This window comes from Aulonocara stuartgranti, assembly GCF_965226115.1.
Source record: "Aulonocara stuartgranti genome assembly, chromosome: 8".
Classification (NCBI taxonomy): Eukaryota; Metazoa; Chordata; class Actinopteri; order Cichliformes; family Cichlidae; genus Aulonocara; species Aulonocara stuartgranti.
This window is the reverse complement of record NC_138959.1, coordinates 12,352,323-12,368,561: the sequence shown is the minus strand read 5'-3', so window position 1 is coordinate 12,368,561 and position 16,239 is coordinate 12,352,323. Positions and strand designations below refer to the sequence as shown.

Here is a 16,239-nt window from a genome sequence, read left to right as displayed (position 1 = left end):
AGATATTAAGTGTTGTAATATACAGTAATATCATTTCTCGGTCTGTGACTTTACCACATTTTACTGAGGTTGTTTTCCTGAAAACACTGCAGCTGTTTCTTAGCAGGCCAAACGTGAGCGTCTGTTTCCCTTCACCATTAGTGGATATGCGCTTGTATATTTAGAAACGAAGATTTTGTGTGTTCTCAGCAGCGTCTCTGGAGACTTTCTCACAAGATCTTTACTGAAAGCCCGAAGCCTATCAAGTATCTGACACAGCACCAGTCGTGGCACCTGACGACATGGTTCTGCAGGGAGTTACTGCTGTCACAATAAATCAGCAACAGACAGGATACAGTATAATCATGCCAGTGTCCCGTTTCACTCAACCTCTGTTGAACACTTTAGCAAACTCTATGGTGCATGCTGCACCCCGCATAGGCTGCCATACCCACAATGCTTGATGGTTGACTTGAGAGGAATAATCCATGGGAGATAACACACAAAGGGCTGCTGATGGTTTACGTTGCAAGTCTTTTATTGTACACAATGATGTACTGTGTTGCCAGTAGCTCCCTTAATTCTCAAACCTTCCGTGCTTTGACAGTAGACGGAATAAATGGGATCCCTTTGAGGGAAAATAAGCCTTGAAGGTCTGTTTTATATCTTAACATGTAGCTCATACCTCACGACCAAGGCGTGAGATGTGTGGCAATGTTTGAAAACAAACTGCTCCAGTCTGTAACCGTAAGAAGCCTATACTTCAAAACCAAAGTAAATTGAGATGCCTGAACTATCAGAGTGCGGAGCTGCGCTGAGCTTATATCTGAGCTTAGTTTCCTTCATAAAGATGAATCATAGCGTCTAATTCTCACAAATTACCCAAACATTATGTAGTTCTCTCATTTCTCCCACTGTTTAATCTGTGTCTGGAGTATTCGCTGTCACTTCATGTTGCAAACACTCCTTTCACTCTGGCAGTTCATTGTCTTTTGATGGGCCATAAAAGGCTTGGTTTGATGGATGGTAACTCGGGGCGTCTCTCTTTGTTGTGGGATGTGACGACTGAGTGCATGCGAGATGTGAGGAGAAGATGCGGTGTGAATGGGAGATGTCATTGATGTCTCGCGCTGACACTGAGGCCCTAAGCACGGCCTTTGATCTCCGTGGATGATTGCAAAGCAAACACAAATAAAAGATTCGGGCGTGTTACGGTTTCCAGTAAGAAAGTTTGACTGTTTTACGAATATTTTCCAAAAGGCGTTCTCTGTGATTGGCAGCACGCATTTAAAAGTAGAAAGACCCAATCGGGCCTCTCTAAGAAGTCTGACAAATTGGAAAAGGTGTTTCTAGGAAGGAAACAGGCTCTGGCTTCAACCTGTATGCAAAATGTGATTTGTCAAGAGGGAAGACGGCCCATGTCATTGCCTTCTGATCCAGTCCAATAAATATTGCGTGCTCTATAGGCCCCGGGCTCCCTGCTGACCTCACAACATCTGCTCAGGCACTTACTACTTAATATATTAGCTGTGAGAACAGGGCAGGTGTTTTCAGCCAGAGAACATGAAAACCAGATTGTGCCTCTGGTTCATGCAGTTGAATTAAAATGAGTCACAAGCAGCTTTTCTCATAAAGTAAAAAACACAATTAATGTTCTAACGTGAAGGGCAGGGGGGAGTATTTCATAGCTCTGCTTTAGGGTGGCAAGAAAACAACAATAAAGAAACTACAACTGACTGTAAAGATTACCGGATTAAATGTATAGGAATTTGTCTTAGCATCCATCCGTTTCTCTACTTCAGCTTTCTGCCTTTGTAGTGTTTCTTTGATGTTTACTTAACCATCTGAGCTTGTGCGTCATGGCCTTTACATTAGAGATCAACAAATGGAACGCTTTAGAGGTCTAATGATGCTGGTACTTAAGCACATAAGCAAACATTTAACACCAAATATTTAGAGCTACGAGAGCTACCTCTCATAAATTAAGTATTTACTGGAAGAATTTCCAGAGTGCCGAGTTCGACCCAACAAAACACATCATAAATAAATGCGGTTATGTGAAAGATGTTGGTTGCATTCTTGGTAATGAATTAAAGGGTGAAGCTTTGACCACTGAGGTAAAAATATGATCATTATATAGACATTTCAGTGTTTTATTATCGAGTAAGAATGGTGTGTAATACTGATTTGTTTGACTTATTAGCTCTGGGTAGCTCTGGACCTACACAAGGCCTTCCTCAGAGATGGCGTGAGAAGCTCGGGATAAGGCTGTTTCTCCTCCACATTGAAAGGAAGCAGTTGAGGTTTCTTTGAGGCTTCTGACAGGCTCTTCTAGGTGAGGTGCTCCAGACATGTTCTACCAGGAGGAGACCTGGAGGTGGAGCAGGACTCACTGGAGACAGCGTCTTGTTGTTCTCCTGGAAGAGCTGAAAGAAGGAGATTGTTGGGGGAAAAGGTGTGGGTGTGTCTGCTTCGGCTGCTGTCCCCTCTTGGTGCCGAAGATGGATGCATGGATGGGTTAATGGATTGTCAGGCCTGTAATACAAAATTAAAGTTTCTGATGACGACACATCAAACGCTCTTGGGGGTTAAGACTCTTAAGACTGTCTACAAAACTATGAGATCCTTGTCTTTTTAAACAGATATAGAATGAGAGATGTTTCATGCTTGAATGTCTGTGGTTTCAATTTGTGGTCTGAATGATATTTTCCAGTCATGCTTGACCAAGCTTAGGTTCCATTTAAATTGCAGTCATTGGCAAAATGCAACCTCAAAACCACCAGCTATCCACTGATGACGACTGAGGTTTTTATGCTTTTAAAATGTATCTCTACATTCATAAACATAGACAAAAAAAGAAAGTCTTGACCCAGAAGACTTCCCAGATTAAAGGTAACCTAAACAACCTAGCCTTGCTAATATCTCAGAACGCCATGAAGCAAGTGGGCGTATGTAGTGAGATAGTTTTGGTTCCATTTGTATCAGATTACCAAAATCAATTTACTATTTAGCTCAAATGAGCTGAATCCTAACATTGGCACTGATCAAGTGACTAAGTGGAAGCTTTTATCTGCTGGTGATTTTTGAATACACGCTTTGGTTTCACAACCATCAATTTTTATTCATTTATTTTTAATTTATTAAATGATCTATTGCATTTTGGTAGCACTTTATAATACGGTGAAATTGTGATCTAATTATATTTACCTACAAATCCTTACTGGTAGATTCAGCTTTTTACAGGAAAGAACAAAATAATAATTAAAAAGAAATTATTATACTTTGAGTAACTTTAGATAGTGTGTAGCTTCACAACACAACACAATTTGCCCATCTAACACTATTAAATAGGAAAACACTGTATCTTCTATATCATAAAGATGCACACTACTTAAAATTACTTACAGTATGATTATTTCTTCATTCTGTGAAAACCTGAATTACCCTTTTATTCTAGTGTATCCACTGATAAGCAATTGCAAGTAAATATAATTAAATTTCAGTTCAACTTTTAGTTGTGGATCATCCCCACATACCTGATTCCACTGTCAGAAATACTCTGAAGTGAACAAACTGAAAACTTTGACTAAAAATGAAATCCAGTAATGCTCTATGCACTCATCTTTGAATAAAATTTGCTACAAACCACGCCGACCTGCTGTTTTACGAAATAATTTAGCCTTTTTAAAAATAAAAGTATGTTTTCCTGTCCTGTTGTTAAATATTTACATCTTCAGTGGGAACCTTTCTCCTCGGTGGCGAGTGTCTGAGAATGAGACCGAGCGAGTCATTGTTAGTGTTGGTCTTTTCTTTGGGATTTGTAGACAATAACAAAAATATAGAATATCGCCGGCTTTATCCTTTAATTTCTCTTGATGAAAGACTTTAAGTCAGTACTTCAACCCATCAAACCTGCTAAGAAAACAAAACTGATTTCAATAAAATTGTCAAGTTTGCGGTTACACTACTGCTGCATATCCACGGATTTAAAAAAAAAGAAAGAAGACGATTTTATAGCATCGCAAAATAATCTCCTTTTTAATGCTCGCACCTATTCATCTACTTCATCCTGATTTCTCCTCTCACATGTGCCAGATATTTTTCTTTTATTTAAATATCTCATTATTGTCTTTTTACTGCTATTATGCCCAAACAGATTGCGGTCCTGGCGCAATAAAAAAACATTTTTTTCTAGTGAGGATAACTTTTTGAGTCTTTGAGCAAGCCCAAGATAGGGATTTATAATTCAAATCACTCAGACTGACTGTGGAGTCTGCACTTGTGTTCACCTGTGTGGGTGTAACACAGACTGAAACCACATTTCAATTCTCCTGTCAGCTGAAAATGAGTAATGTGATGCAGATCACAGCCTCGGGGTAAAGCCATATCTAAAGCTGTACTTGAAGGATATCAAAAACCCAGGATACCTCAAATTGACCCCTGTCATTTCCTTCAACAATGTATACACTTTTTTTTCCTTTTTTTAGACTCTTGTGTCTTTTTCTCTCATACAAGCTCAGCTTTATGTTATACACAGCAATCCTTACCCATCTGGTTTTCATTTCCTGCGAGGTTCAAGATGGTAGGAGATTTTAAAAAAGGAGCCTCGTTTGAACCGGCGGCTAATGTAGTCAGGATGGAATCTGTCACTCAGTCTATTGCATGTTGATGACTAAGGGCAGTTTCAGCTGTAAGCAGTCCATGATTTATGGACACCAAGTGAACTCTTGTAAGCAAAAGCCAGCTCCGAGTTCACAGCAGCAACTGGGCCCTTTTTTGGCTGTGGCTCGCCTGCATTTTCTTTCCATTCATGCCAAAGTATTTCGCACGGCAATTAGCTCCGTCCTCATTTGGGTCTGCAGTCCCACAGGGTTAGCAGAGCCATTTATCATCCTCGGGGCTTGGAGCTGTGCAGCTCCGTCTCAGGTAGTTTTTGTAAACAGCCACTGGCCCGGTTCTTTCCATTTCGCCAAATGAAAAGGAGATACAGTAGTTTTGAGGTGCTGCCATCAATTCCTCTGTCAGACGCTTTGCTTTAACTCTACAGGTGTGAAGGCAAAAGGGAAATGTCATGTCACGTGGCTCATTTGTCATATGGCAACTGCAGAGTTGGAGTGAATGGAGTGATGACAACATGGCCCCCTCGCTATTCTCAAAGGGTCAACTGCTTTGGATTCAGAGCGAAGACTGGAGTCTTAACACTGAGCTCTGTTGTAAAAAATGCTAATGTGGGAGTGTGTGCAGAAGAAAAATGGGCTGAACCTCATCTTTTTTCAGAGAACATTAATGATATTAAGTCTTTTAGTGAGCAAAATTTATGGAGCTTCTTAAAAGCAGGCTTGACATTTAGCACATGTTTACACTAATACAGATGTAGGATATGTAACCTCGTTAGGCACGCATTAAAGAACTGCTCGTGTTAGTGATCTTATGGCTCGAGTTATATTGAAATATAAGTGTTGGCTCCCCTGCAACTATAGCTTCCAAATGCCTGCGGGGTGTCATTAAAACACATATTTGCGCAGGCAGGGCCGTAAACATGTGCTGGATACATTTCTGTGGTCTTAGCCGAAACATCTTCAGAGGCAGCCAGCAAAAGTAATTGAACTACAGTATGTGCATTTTTCTATTTTCACATCCATCTTTGGAGAGTCATTACTTTGCAAAGAGCCTGCCAAACGATTCCGAATCCATCATGTGCTGAACCGATATATTGCGGTCTCTGTCGCTGCTACGTCTTTATCAATCAGAATTAAGAAATTAGATTAAGCCCTTTGGTTTTCTCTTCTTTAAGTGGAGTCACACCGCAGTGCGGGGCCCAGGGGTTACGGGCGGTATCAGAGGGGACTAATTGTCAAGGTTATGACTCAGTGAATGATTGATGTGGGGCCAGGCTGTTTTTGTCAGCCTGTCAGGTGGCTGGAATGTTTAATGTTCTCATTATTGGTTGCTCTGTTGTGTATATTTCTCTGTCAGCGCCGCTGAGCCATCTGAACTGCCAGAGCACTTCAAAGGCCTGCAGGTCATTCGTCTTCTTCCCGACGTCCTGAATGTTCAGCCTCAGCTGAGTGCTGGTGATTTGTTATGACCTGAGAGCCAGCTGACAGACAGGTCTCCTATAAAAAAAAAAACATCCACCCATATCCCTTTTGTCGTGCAGGGAAAGCATCGCTGCTCCTGTAATGGGGGAGACGACTGCCACGGGAGGCTGGCACCTGACAGTTGTGTCATCTCACTAATTTGCAGACAGGGTGACACGAAGTATTCTTTCTTACCTCAGTGTGGATTTTAGTTCTGGTGTCACAGACTCTTACAGGTCACCATCTGTTGTGGAACGCCACAGGGAAAGCAGCTGAGGAGAGATCGCTATATTAAGGCACAATTTCATATTCATCGTTAGCCCGGGTCCCCATTATATGCCATGTGACGGCACTGAGCAGAGAGCATCATGGGAGGGATGCTGATGGCTGCAAAGTCAGTCATGCAGTGAAAGTGAGAATTGAGATGCTAAAGACAGGAGGAGGGAAAACAGTATCCGAAATCACAATTCTTTTCCCAGGCCCTTTACAAGATTGATTGTTTTCTGCTGATCTAATTTTGGATCATACGAAAACAACCGATTTGTCTTAAAGAAAAATGATGTGCCACATGGTGCAGATGGAAATTTTGTTGAAAGCCGAAAAAAGATTAAAGAGAAACTCTGCTCCTCAGCCCTAATTACGAGCTGTAGATTACTCTGTCGATTTAACCAGATGGCAGACTCGATTCTGCAGGCCTGCCTGTATATTAATGAACAGCAGTCTGTTATATTTGACTTAGGTAAGTGAAATGTCCATCACCTGTAATGGTCTGCCAGCTGGCATTATGCATTTTGCACCACTTTGGGTCCACGCGGCATTTTTCATTTGCGGCGTTATCGAGCAAACATTTTTGCTCCCTACTTTCTATCATTGTCACTGTTCTTGTAAATATATAGGATAGATTTATTTTTTTCCACCAGGAAGAAAAGTCTCCGTGTTGTGTCCGCTGCTAATTTCCTCTCATAGGTCACGGCAATAATTCTGGCACTAAAACTGTCATGCTGGGCAAGGCGCACAAGTTCAATAGTAACTTGATTAAGTTAGCCTGTCGACATGACTGCAAACACTGCAATACAGTATGTTAACAAACCTAATAATGTGGAAGGGGGGAGATGGAGTGGAAGGCATGGCTGCACAATTTTTGGCCGGCCACGTGTCTGATACGAGCTGCTGACCTTAAGGAACAGCTCCAGTTTATTGCTAATGCACAACTTAATGCTTTCTTTCTTGTCTTCCTCTGTTTGCTCGACAAATAAGTTAAAAAAATAAATAAAAGTTAATGCCAGATCTTCCCGATTAATGTGTTTAGGAAAGAAAAAGAAGAAGAAACTGATTGTTTTTGTCTCAGAACGTCACTTTGAAGAAAAGGCCGAAAACCAAAAGAGACAACGAACACATGTTTGCCAGGCCGAGCACCCAGAAACTCCCTCCGTGAATACGCCGAGCCTAATTTTAAACCAACAGCAGGGGAACTTTGGCTGCGTTTCCCAACCAAAGAGCACGAACAGCGAGGAAGCACAATGCCAGTGTGTCATACATTTAAACATGGTTAAATTAAAGGCTGTTTACTGTGCGCAGAGGCCATTCATCTTACTCAATGTTAGTCTGGTTCTTGCAAATTTGTCAGTAAGAGCTTCCACATGCCAAGACGAAAGAGGAGGGGAAAAGTTGGGGTTATCAGAGGCGGGTTTTTATAGCGTGTCTCTTCAGTCAGCCTGCAGTTAATTAGCCACCTCCACACAATAAGGCCATAAGTGATTAATCACCCGGACCCCGGCAGAAGTCGACTCACTGTGAGCAAGACGTTTGGAGACAAAAAGTTTGCCGTCTATGACAGACTTCAAAATGGCCCCTGTCAGTGGTGTGTAAATTATAGAGCATGTTGAGTGCTGAAAGACAAGAGCCCACTGTTTAACTCACTGTTGCTCTTTCCTTTGCTTTGTGTGTTGACAGACTCTTCAAGGGAAAATTCCCCTTTTCTCCCTTTCCCATTGGCTGGCTTCTAGCTCAAAAAGGCACGCTTTTTTTGTTTTTGTCTGTGTGTGTGTGAGTGAGTATAGAACACACACATGCCAAGCCTTCCACATTAAGATAATCTCAGCGTACCAACTCATTTCCTTTATTTTATGATGTCGCTGGAGGGTTAATAATAGAAGACAAGCTCCAAAGGTCAAAGGCTCACAAAGACTCAGCTTTAACTTTGTGCTTCTACCGTTTACTTTGCTTGTCAAAGGCAGGAAATGATGGAGTGATGATAAATATGGGGCTTGTTTGGAGAGGCAAAAGCCTTTCTCCTGCAAAAATAAACCACCATGTTTCTCTGAAAGATGGAAGACACACTTCTCAGCTGGCTGAACACGCAAAAGGTCATTGGTTTTTCCTTTCGTGCCTGTAAACAGAGTCCTGCTTGCTTTTCCAGAGCACCGAGGAAGGTTTATTCAAAGCAGTAAATGTTTATGTAGCGATGGGGAAATCCCTTGATTGGATCATTAATATTGCTGACAAAAGGGTGTTAAATTCATTATGTGACGGCAACACGTGTTTGAGGGCTGGTTGATTTATGTATCTGCGTGAGCTGATTTGGAAAAAAAGACATTTTCATGCATGACTGTGGGCGTTTTGTGAGGGAACGTCAGCTCGGCGTAGCAGCGATGGCGTCCACTGCCTTCAACCAGAACTTGCCACGGAAAGTGCAACACATGGCGCGCAGCTGTGCTGAGGTGACCATTTTTTTCAACGTTGGCATGCGTCTCTCCCAGGGTGTACTGTGCCGGCCTGTTCCTCCTTAGGTGATAGGCTGTGGCTCTTGATTTTGGTGTGGTTCAAAGCAGAACAGGTGGGGCCTTCCCCGTGATTCAGCATGGAGTCACTAAGCCAGAGTCTCCTGGCTGCATTTTTCTTTCAGACACGTGGAAAAGACATCATCTGTCACATGGAAACAGATGGGTAGACTTCATCATGGTGGGATAGAAAGTTATGTGAAACAAAATAAGTACATCCAATGGAAATTTTCAGCACAACCACAAAATTAGCCGATTCCATCACTGAGTTCGTATAATAGCCGGACTGGTACTTATAGTGATTTTCAAACCGTATTCACACAAATACTCACAGTTCAGTGGATGCATCAGGCACATCTTAGGGTTTGCTGTCTTGCCTGAGGATACTTAAAAATACAGACTGATGGAGCCAGGGATTGAAACATCAACATGCCAATTGGTTGACGACCCACAGCCTCCTCATTTTGCAACTTTATTAAATTTTGGACCGAAGATATCTAAATAGAGATAATGTTCATCTTTGAAAAAGCAGCTACATCTTGGCATCAGAAGTAATCATTTTGCCATTTAACAGAAATAACTACTTGTAGAAATTTTTTGCTCACTCTTCCTTGCAAAATGGCAAGATTCCTAGTTCCTTGCATGTCGTTCCTCATGTTCTTTGGGGATTTGTTAAGAATCATTACCCTGCTGAAAAGTCAGTTTTCAGTTCAGCTTCAGGACTGATTGGCCCCACGTGATCTTAAACACTTGTTTTAGTTGAATCAGTGACTGCAAGCTGCCTGCACCTCAAGGCAGTGAAAGAACCTCGAATCATAACATGCTTTGCAGGTGGTATGAGGTTCTTCTCCTGAGAGGCTGTCTTCGATCTGTGCCAGATGTCTTTGCTGTTACTGCAGCCAGAGAACTCCATCTTTAATGCATTTGTCTGGAGCACACTACTCCAAAAACCCTGATCTTTGCTTAATTGTTCGCTGTCAAATTGTAGTCTTCCTCTAACGTTCCTTGTTCTCCTGGTGCGCCTTCCATGCAGGTCAGATTTGTGCTTTCTGTTTCTGATCGCAGACACCAACAGCTGTGAGAGATACCTGCAAACTCAGCAGATTAGGAAGTTCTTGGAGACTTTTTGGATTTTTTTGGTTTTTTTGCAAAGAGTCTGTTTTTGGGATGAATTTGTCTTTGGCAATTCAGTGATTTATTGCAAATAATTTGAAGATCCTTTTAAATCCTTTCCCAGACTCAGAATTCTGAAGCAACCTCTTTAGACTTTGGCATGATGACACCACACACTTCAATAGCAAGAACACCACATGTCTGAGGTTTAAATAAGGCAGGTTCTGCCTGTCACTCCCAAAAGACGTTATTACCATTGGCACAGACCTGGAACCCCTGATTCTAATTTTATGGATTTTGAAGGTTTGTTGAATGCAGGAGTGTACTTCTCCATGTGACTGACATGCTTTAAAAAAAAAAATAAAAAATTAAATATGGAAGATTAGCTATTTGTTTCATACCTTTTATTAATAAGCACTCTTTCAAATAGGATCAAATGTTTGCTTCTTCATTTCTGCTGAAAAAGGAAAATATCAGTTTTGATCGGGCTTACTTAATTTGCAATTGTTATATTGCACACTACACTACTATATTACACTGATGCTGTATGAGACCACAAAGGCTGGAGATCATGCTACAACACTCATAATGCAGATAGCTTAAAAGGAATCGCTACTTTAGATATTAGCTTGTTTCTTCCTCTTAAAACAGAAAGAAAATCTACAGTATCGTTAGTGAATTAGCACTGCGGACCATTCACACACCTCCAGGGTTTTGCTGTTTGCGTTGACAACAGATTAATGTATGTTTTGTTTTTCTTTTTTGTCCTTTAATTTGAATTCAAAACTAAAGACGGCAAATTAGAGTATCATTTCTGATAGCAACAAAATGCTGTTCACTTCATTGGGTTCAGGATTATTTGAAAGTCCATCCATTTGTACAGTTCAGGGTGGCAGGTCAAGGGCTGGATCCTGTTCCAGCTATCACTGGATGAAAGTGTGGTGCACCCTTGACAGGTTGCAAGCATAGAGAGACAACCATTCACACCTACAGCCGATTTAGAATCATCAGTTAAACTGAGAAACATGTCTGTGGGAGGAAGCACAAATATCAGGAGGGACAACAACAGGCACACTTCCCAGCTGGCCAGTGGATTCAAACCTAGGGCCTTCATACTGTGAGGGGAGAGGGCTAACCACTACACCACTAAGCCACCTTTTTTTTTTTTTTTAGTTAGGAAAAACAACTTAACAACGCAAAGCAAATGAGCACGTCTACCTTTAATCTAGTCACACGCACAGACTTTTAGGCCCATCCTTAAATTTAAACTAGCTCATTAACCACTGCTAATAAAATTGAACTGAAACTGAATCATTTATTAGCGGGTTTATCTGCTTGTGAAGATGTGTGAATTTCTTCAGCAGAGTCAAACATCAATCAGCCTTCGAGCAATAAGTTCAGAGATCGTGACCCAATTTGTTCACATCATATTAATGTGCTGTTTGTAAATGAAAAAAGATGCATCACATATGATCTATGCCGACTCGGTGGCTGACTGGTCGCAGTGCTGAAATATAGGTTAGCAGCTTTATTACCATCTATCACTGAGCTATGTTTAGGCCTCATCTACATGAAGGATGGCTGGATTTGATGAATATGACATCTGACCATTAATGATGGTGATTTTATTGCTGGAGAACAGCCTGATTTACTGAGGATGGATAATGACACTGCTGGCTTGATTTAGTTGATTTGTTTTAAGGGGGCTGATTAAATAGTTAGGCCTCACTTTATTTCATGCTCTCTGCTTCATTACAGCAATCACAAAAGCTGTGGAAACGTCCCACATCTGGTGTCATCGTAAATCTTTGTTTAGCGAGCGCCTCGCTGGTATCAGCAGCTCATTTGTCTTCGTTAATGAAACAATAATCCATGACCGTGTGATTGAGAAGATTCAGCATGTTTTGATGAGCCCAAAAGATTTTGTATCTGAGCACACATTTGCACACACACACACACACGTACTGTAGCTGCAGCACCAAGTGGTGTTTTTTTCTTGTTCTTTTTTTTCTCTTGCTTCTTGTTACTAAAACTTAATAAAATAAAAACAGCAGATGCTCATAGAAGCCTCTGTAACTTCAAAGGTTTTGCAGTTATTGCTTCTCTATCCTTGGGCCCTTTTAAAAACCCCATTATGAGCCTCATGGTGAGACCAGAAGCAAAAACACAGTTGTGAATAAAAGGGAGTATCTTCAAAATTCTGCCATAAATGTCAGTGAGATATTAAACATCTTCCCCAACTTTAGGAATAAAATAAAGTTGGGGAAGTTAAATAATTAATTATATATATATATAGTCAAACTAACACAGCAAAAACAAAACAAGATGTTACTGGAGGGAGAAAATCCTCTTATTGTAAATTAAAACTGTTGACCTGATTTGACCCTGCCCTATACTTAAAAATAAAAAGGGAGCCTTAAAATAAAATAAATAAATAATAATAATAAAAAAAACCCCTCACCAAACAGCTGTCTTATACTCTTCAGGTAAATCAAACACCCTCATGAAACGTTTATCTCTCCCCCCAAAAATAAATAAATAAAATAAAATAAATCGATGGCAGTTCTGTAAGAAACTGCTCTGATTGATTTTCCACGTCCATCACTCCGTCACGCACTCAGCTCTGGCAGCCCCCTAATCCCTCTGAGTAAGGCACATTTTAAAATAACTTTTTGCTTTACAAAACCCCACCAGTCACAATAAATCAAATAAACAATAAACTCCACATTACTCAAAAGAAAGAAAAAGGGTCCTAACTTTATTTAACTTGCAAAGACGCTTTTCTCCTGTGTAAAAATAATGCACATTGAGTCTTTTGAAATTTTATATTATAATTATTTTTTATTTTAGTCACGCTTGAAGCTATCGCAAATAAATACACTGATCCCCACCTGGATCCAATCCCTGCATTAAGTACAATATAAAACTCATTGGGCCTAAATCTCCTTTATAAATGTGTAATTCTCTGTCACTACTGATATCCTAAGGCCGATGCTGTCGTCAGTCTTTGTCCATACAAGGCGTACGGGGAGTAATATGGTCCGGTAGCCGCGGGCACGGGCACCGGGGCCCCGGGAGTGGGCAGGGGGCTCTTTGAATACGGGTGGTAGCGACTGCTGAGTCCGAGGGGGTGGTGAGGGCCCCTGAGGGCCAGCGTGCTCGGGCTGCTCGGGCTTCCGTTTGGAGGCATGTGCATGTGACAAGCCATAGCAGCAGCAGCAGCAGCGTTAGCAAGAGAAGACGACCCCGGGTACCCAGATATCAACTTCTCCGTGCCGGCAAAGGCCGTGTGAGTCCGCAAGTGGCTGAGGAGCTCCTCGGAGGATGAAAAGCGCTTATCGCAAGGTCCGTTCGCCGACACCCAGTTGCACACGTGCGGCAGGGGGTCGTTGGGCAGCATAAACCCGTAAGGATATAAGGGATGTCCGCTGAAAGAAGGGGTCGTGGAATGCACGCCGTGTAACGGGTGCGTCGGGTACATGAGCGGGTATCCAGACTTGAGCGCCGAGGCAGCTGCCGCAGCTGCCGCAGAGTCATGTGCGCAGTTAGCGCTGGCTGCGCCGGACAAATGGCTCGTGCAGTGGTAACTCAGGCAGTAGGGGTCTCGACACAGACTAGCAGACATTAGAGACGGTGGGGATGCTCCAGCTAAGGGGCTCGTTCCCGCTTTGCTGCATCCCAGCGAGCTGGCAGCAGCAAACTGTGCGCTTAAAAGCTGGCTGCTGGATTTGGTGGGGTCAAGGGTCATTCCATGAGGGAGAAACGGCTGCGGATAACCCGCATATGCACCGGCTAAACTTCCAGGATAGGAAATACCAGCAGGTGGTAAAGGAAAAACTGTATGACCGGGCTTATAGGGGGAGACAGGGGCCACCAGCCCGGAGCCGAGGACGGATGATGATGACGAGGTTACAGATATGGAGTCTGATGTAACAGCCTTGGATCCAGATGTGTTTTCTTGTTGCTGGTTGCCGTCAGAGGTAATCCCACTTATCCCGTGGCTGCCGTTGCTCTCCGTCATAGTGCTTTTATTGCTATCAGACTCCTTCTTTTCCTCCTTGTCCCCCGCTTTGCCTTCAGATGGCAGAGGAGAAACGGAGGTGCAGGAGCCGGGGCTGCCTGTCCTGGGGGTGAACGGCTGGCAGGTGGCGCTAGGCACTCGGAAACTGTTTTTATCTCCACTGAGGCTGCTGCTCGAGTCCTTCTTCTCTGATGATTTTGAGTAAGGTTTGAAGCTCGATTTGTCGTCGGCTCCGATGTCGCTCATCTTCAGCGGGCCGGATTTGGCCTCCTTGTCGCTAGATTCATTGGAGGTTACAGAGGACAGCTTGGAGGAGGACGGCGGATCCGGTTTGCCGATCTGAGAGCACGTTTGGGCCAGAAGGGCCAGCGGACTCTTCTTGGCATCCAGCTGAGAATTTGAAACAAACACAACGTTAAAAAATTCAGGAAAACACTCACACGTACATGTAATATTTTGCGATAAATAGTCACATATGTCCGTTTCGCGCATTTTACGCACTGCGCATAAAGTTATCTCGGGATGAAACTCAAAACAACTCAGCATAATAGGTATGTAAAGGAGGAAGGCGCACACACGTAGCTGATCTACATTAGGTGGAAGATAAGATTGTACAACACGACGGAATGACATTCAAAATATTGGCATCAGTTTGCATAAAAGGGTCGTTAAAGTCTGAAGTGAGTAGAACATCGAGAGTACAGTTTATTACTGTATTTCAACACATAGCCTAAATACAAATCTTGACCACAGTTTGTCCACTCGTGTCGTGTCGGGAGCTCTGGTGTCCTGCAATTTCGGAGTGAACACGCAGTAGTTTGAGAATAAGCGAATAAAAACAACGTGTTTTATTTTAACCGCTGTAGCGCTTACCTCGATGGGGCTGACAGGAGTGGACGGTAACGGCTGTAGGTACTCCGGGTGTAAAATGTGTCCTGCCCGTGCCGTAAGCATTTTCAAAACCTTTATGGGAAGACGACTGGCTTGTCGAGTAGGGTCTGCGGGAGAGACGGAGTTGTGGACGGATAGTTGGCTTATCTTCACTGCTCCCTTCTCCCCCGAGGAGCCGCTCTCCCACGCTAGATTTGTGCTATTTCTCAGGACAGAGACCGTGGGCGATGTGATCATGACCCAATTCTCCTATAAATGGTTGAAAAATGCCATGGGTAGGGTTAAGCAAGCCAGCACTCAAAACGTCTGACGGTTGGAGCCGCTGCCAGAAATAAAAGAAAATCACAGTTAAATCCTCGGAAGAGACGCGGAGTGTGTGAGCAGAATCCGTGCGCTTCTCAGCCTCGTTGCTTCATCTCCGGCGTCGCTCTAACACTGTGGCTGTGGGTCCGAGAGCGGGCACGGTTTACGTGGGTTGCGGGCAGGAGGGATCACTCCGCCTCCTCACTAGCAGCATCTGAATCAGTCCGCGGATTGCTGCCCGTGCAGCCCCCCAATCAAAAAGAGATGCCGATGTGATCAGAGGGTCGAGGTAATGTGACGTTTCCTGCTCACACGGGTGTCTGTTTCATATTTCACCCACTCCGAGCGCTTTTAATTTCCAGACTTTACACGCGCCTTTTGCGTAATTGGCACTTTGACGCATGCGCTGCACCTGCATCCTGTGTGGGGGTTTTTTTTTTTGGGGGGGGGGGGAACCAGGGAATAAAGATGACAAAGATTATGAAAAGATTTGTTTTGAAACGTTTGTACAGCCGACATTTATTTCCCCTAAAAGAAGAGAGTAGGAGTGGACAAACTATCGCCTGCGGCTAAAATCTGCTTTAAAATCTGCATCTTCTTTGCATAACTAGACTGCAGTTAATAAAGGAGACGGTCTTTGGACCCAGTTACTCAAAACAATAAAAAGTAATCAAGCGAGGGACTTGTAAGGTCACATCCCCTGCCTACAGTGTGCGACATCTATCGCCATGTTTCACATGTTCGGCAACTTTCTCCCTCAATCACAGCCTGTCATCTGTCAGTTCCCTGTCCTGCCAGTCAACTGTCTGCAGATTTATTTTATTTATTTATTTATTTTTTGCCTCTTCTCAGCCATGCTCAGGTCAAAAGCTGTAAAGTGAATCCACGAGAAGGGCAGATAATACGTGTTGTATTATCTCCCCTAACCGCTCCATCACCGCACAGGGCCGCTTTACACCGCCTGGTCTGGTCAAACTAAAAACAGCAATTTGTTTAATTGGAGATAAGCTCCAAGGTATTTTTATATGGCGCTGTAATTCTGCTACAGACACTGATTTAATAGCATGTAATT

At 42.9% G+C, this 16,239-nt stretch overlaps 1 protein-coding gene and 1 long non-coding RNA gene across 3 annotated transcripts in view; one reads left to right on the top strand and one right to left on the bottom strand.

Annotated features, from left to right (window-relative positions):
- Nucleotides 1–16,239, top strand: part of LOC309713528 — a 180,476-nt gene that overhangs the window by 15,505 nt on the left and 148,732 nt on the right. The window lies entirely within an intron of this gene.
- LOC309713277 (zinc finger protein 503-like) lies at nt 12,774–15,539 on the bottom strand. Its single transcript, XM_082544795.1, has 2 exons — nt 14,847–15,539; nt 12,774–14,363 (listed from the first exon to the last, which is right to left on the bottom strand). The coding sequence occupies exons 1-2, from the start codon at nt 15,099–15,101 to the stop codon at nt 12,924–12,926; spliced, it is 1,695 nt and encodes a 564-aa protein (XP_082400921.1). The 5' UTR covers nt 15,102–15,539; the 3' UTR covers nt 12,774–12,923.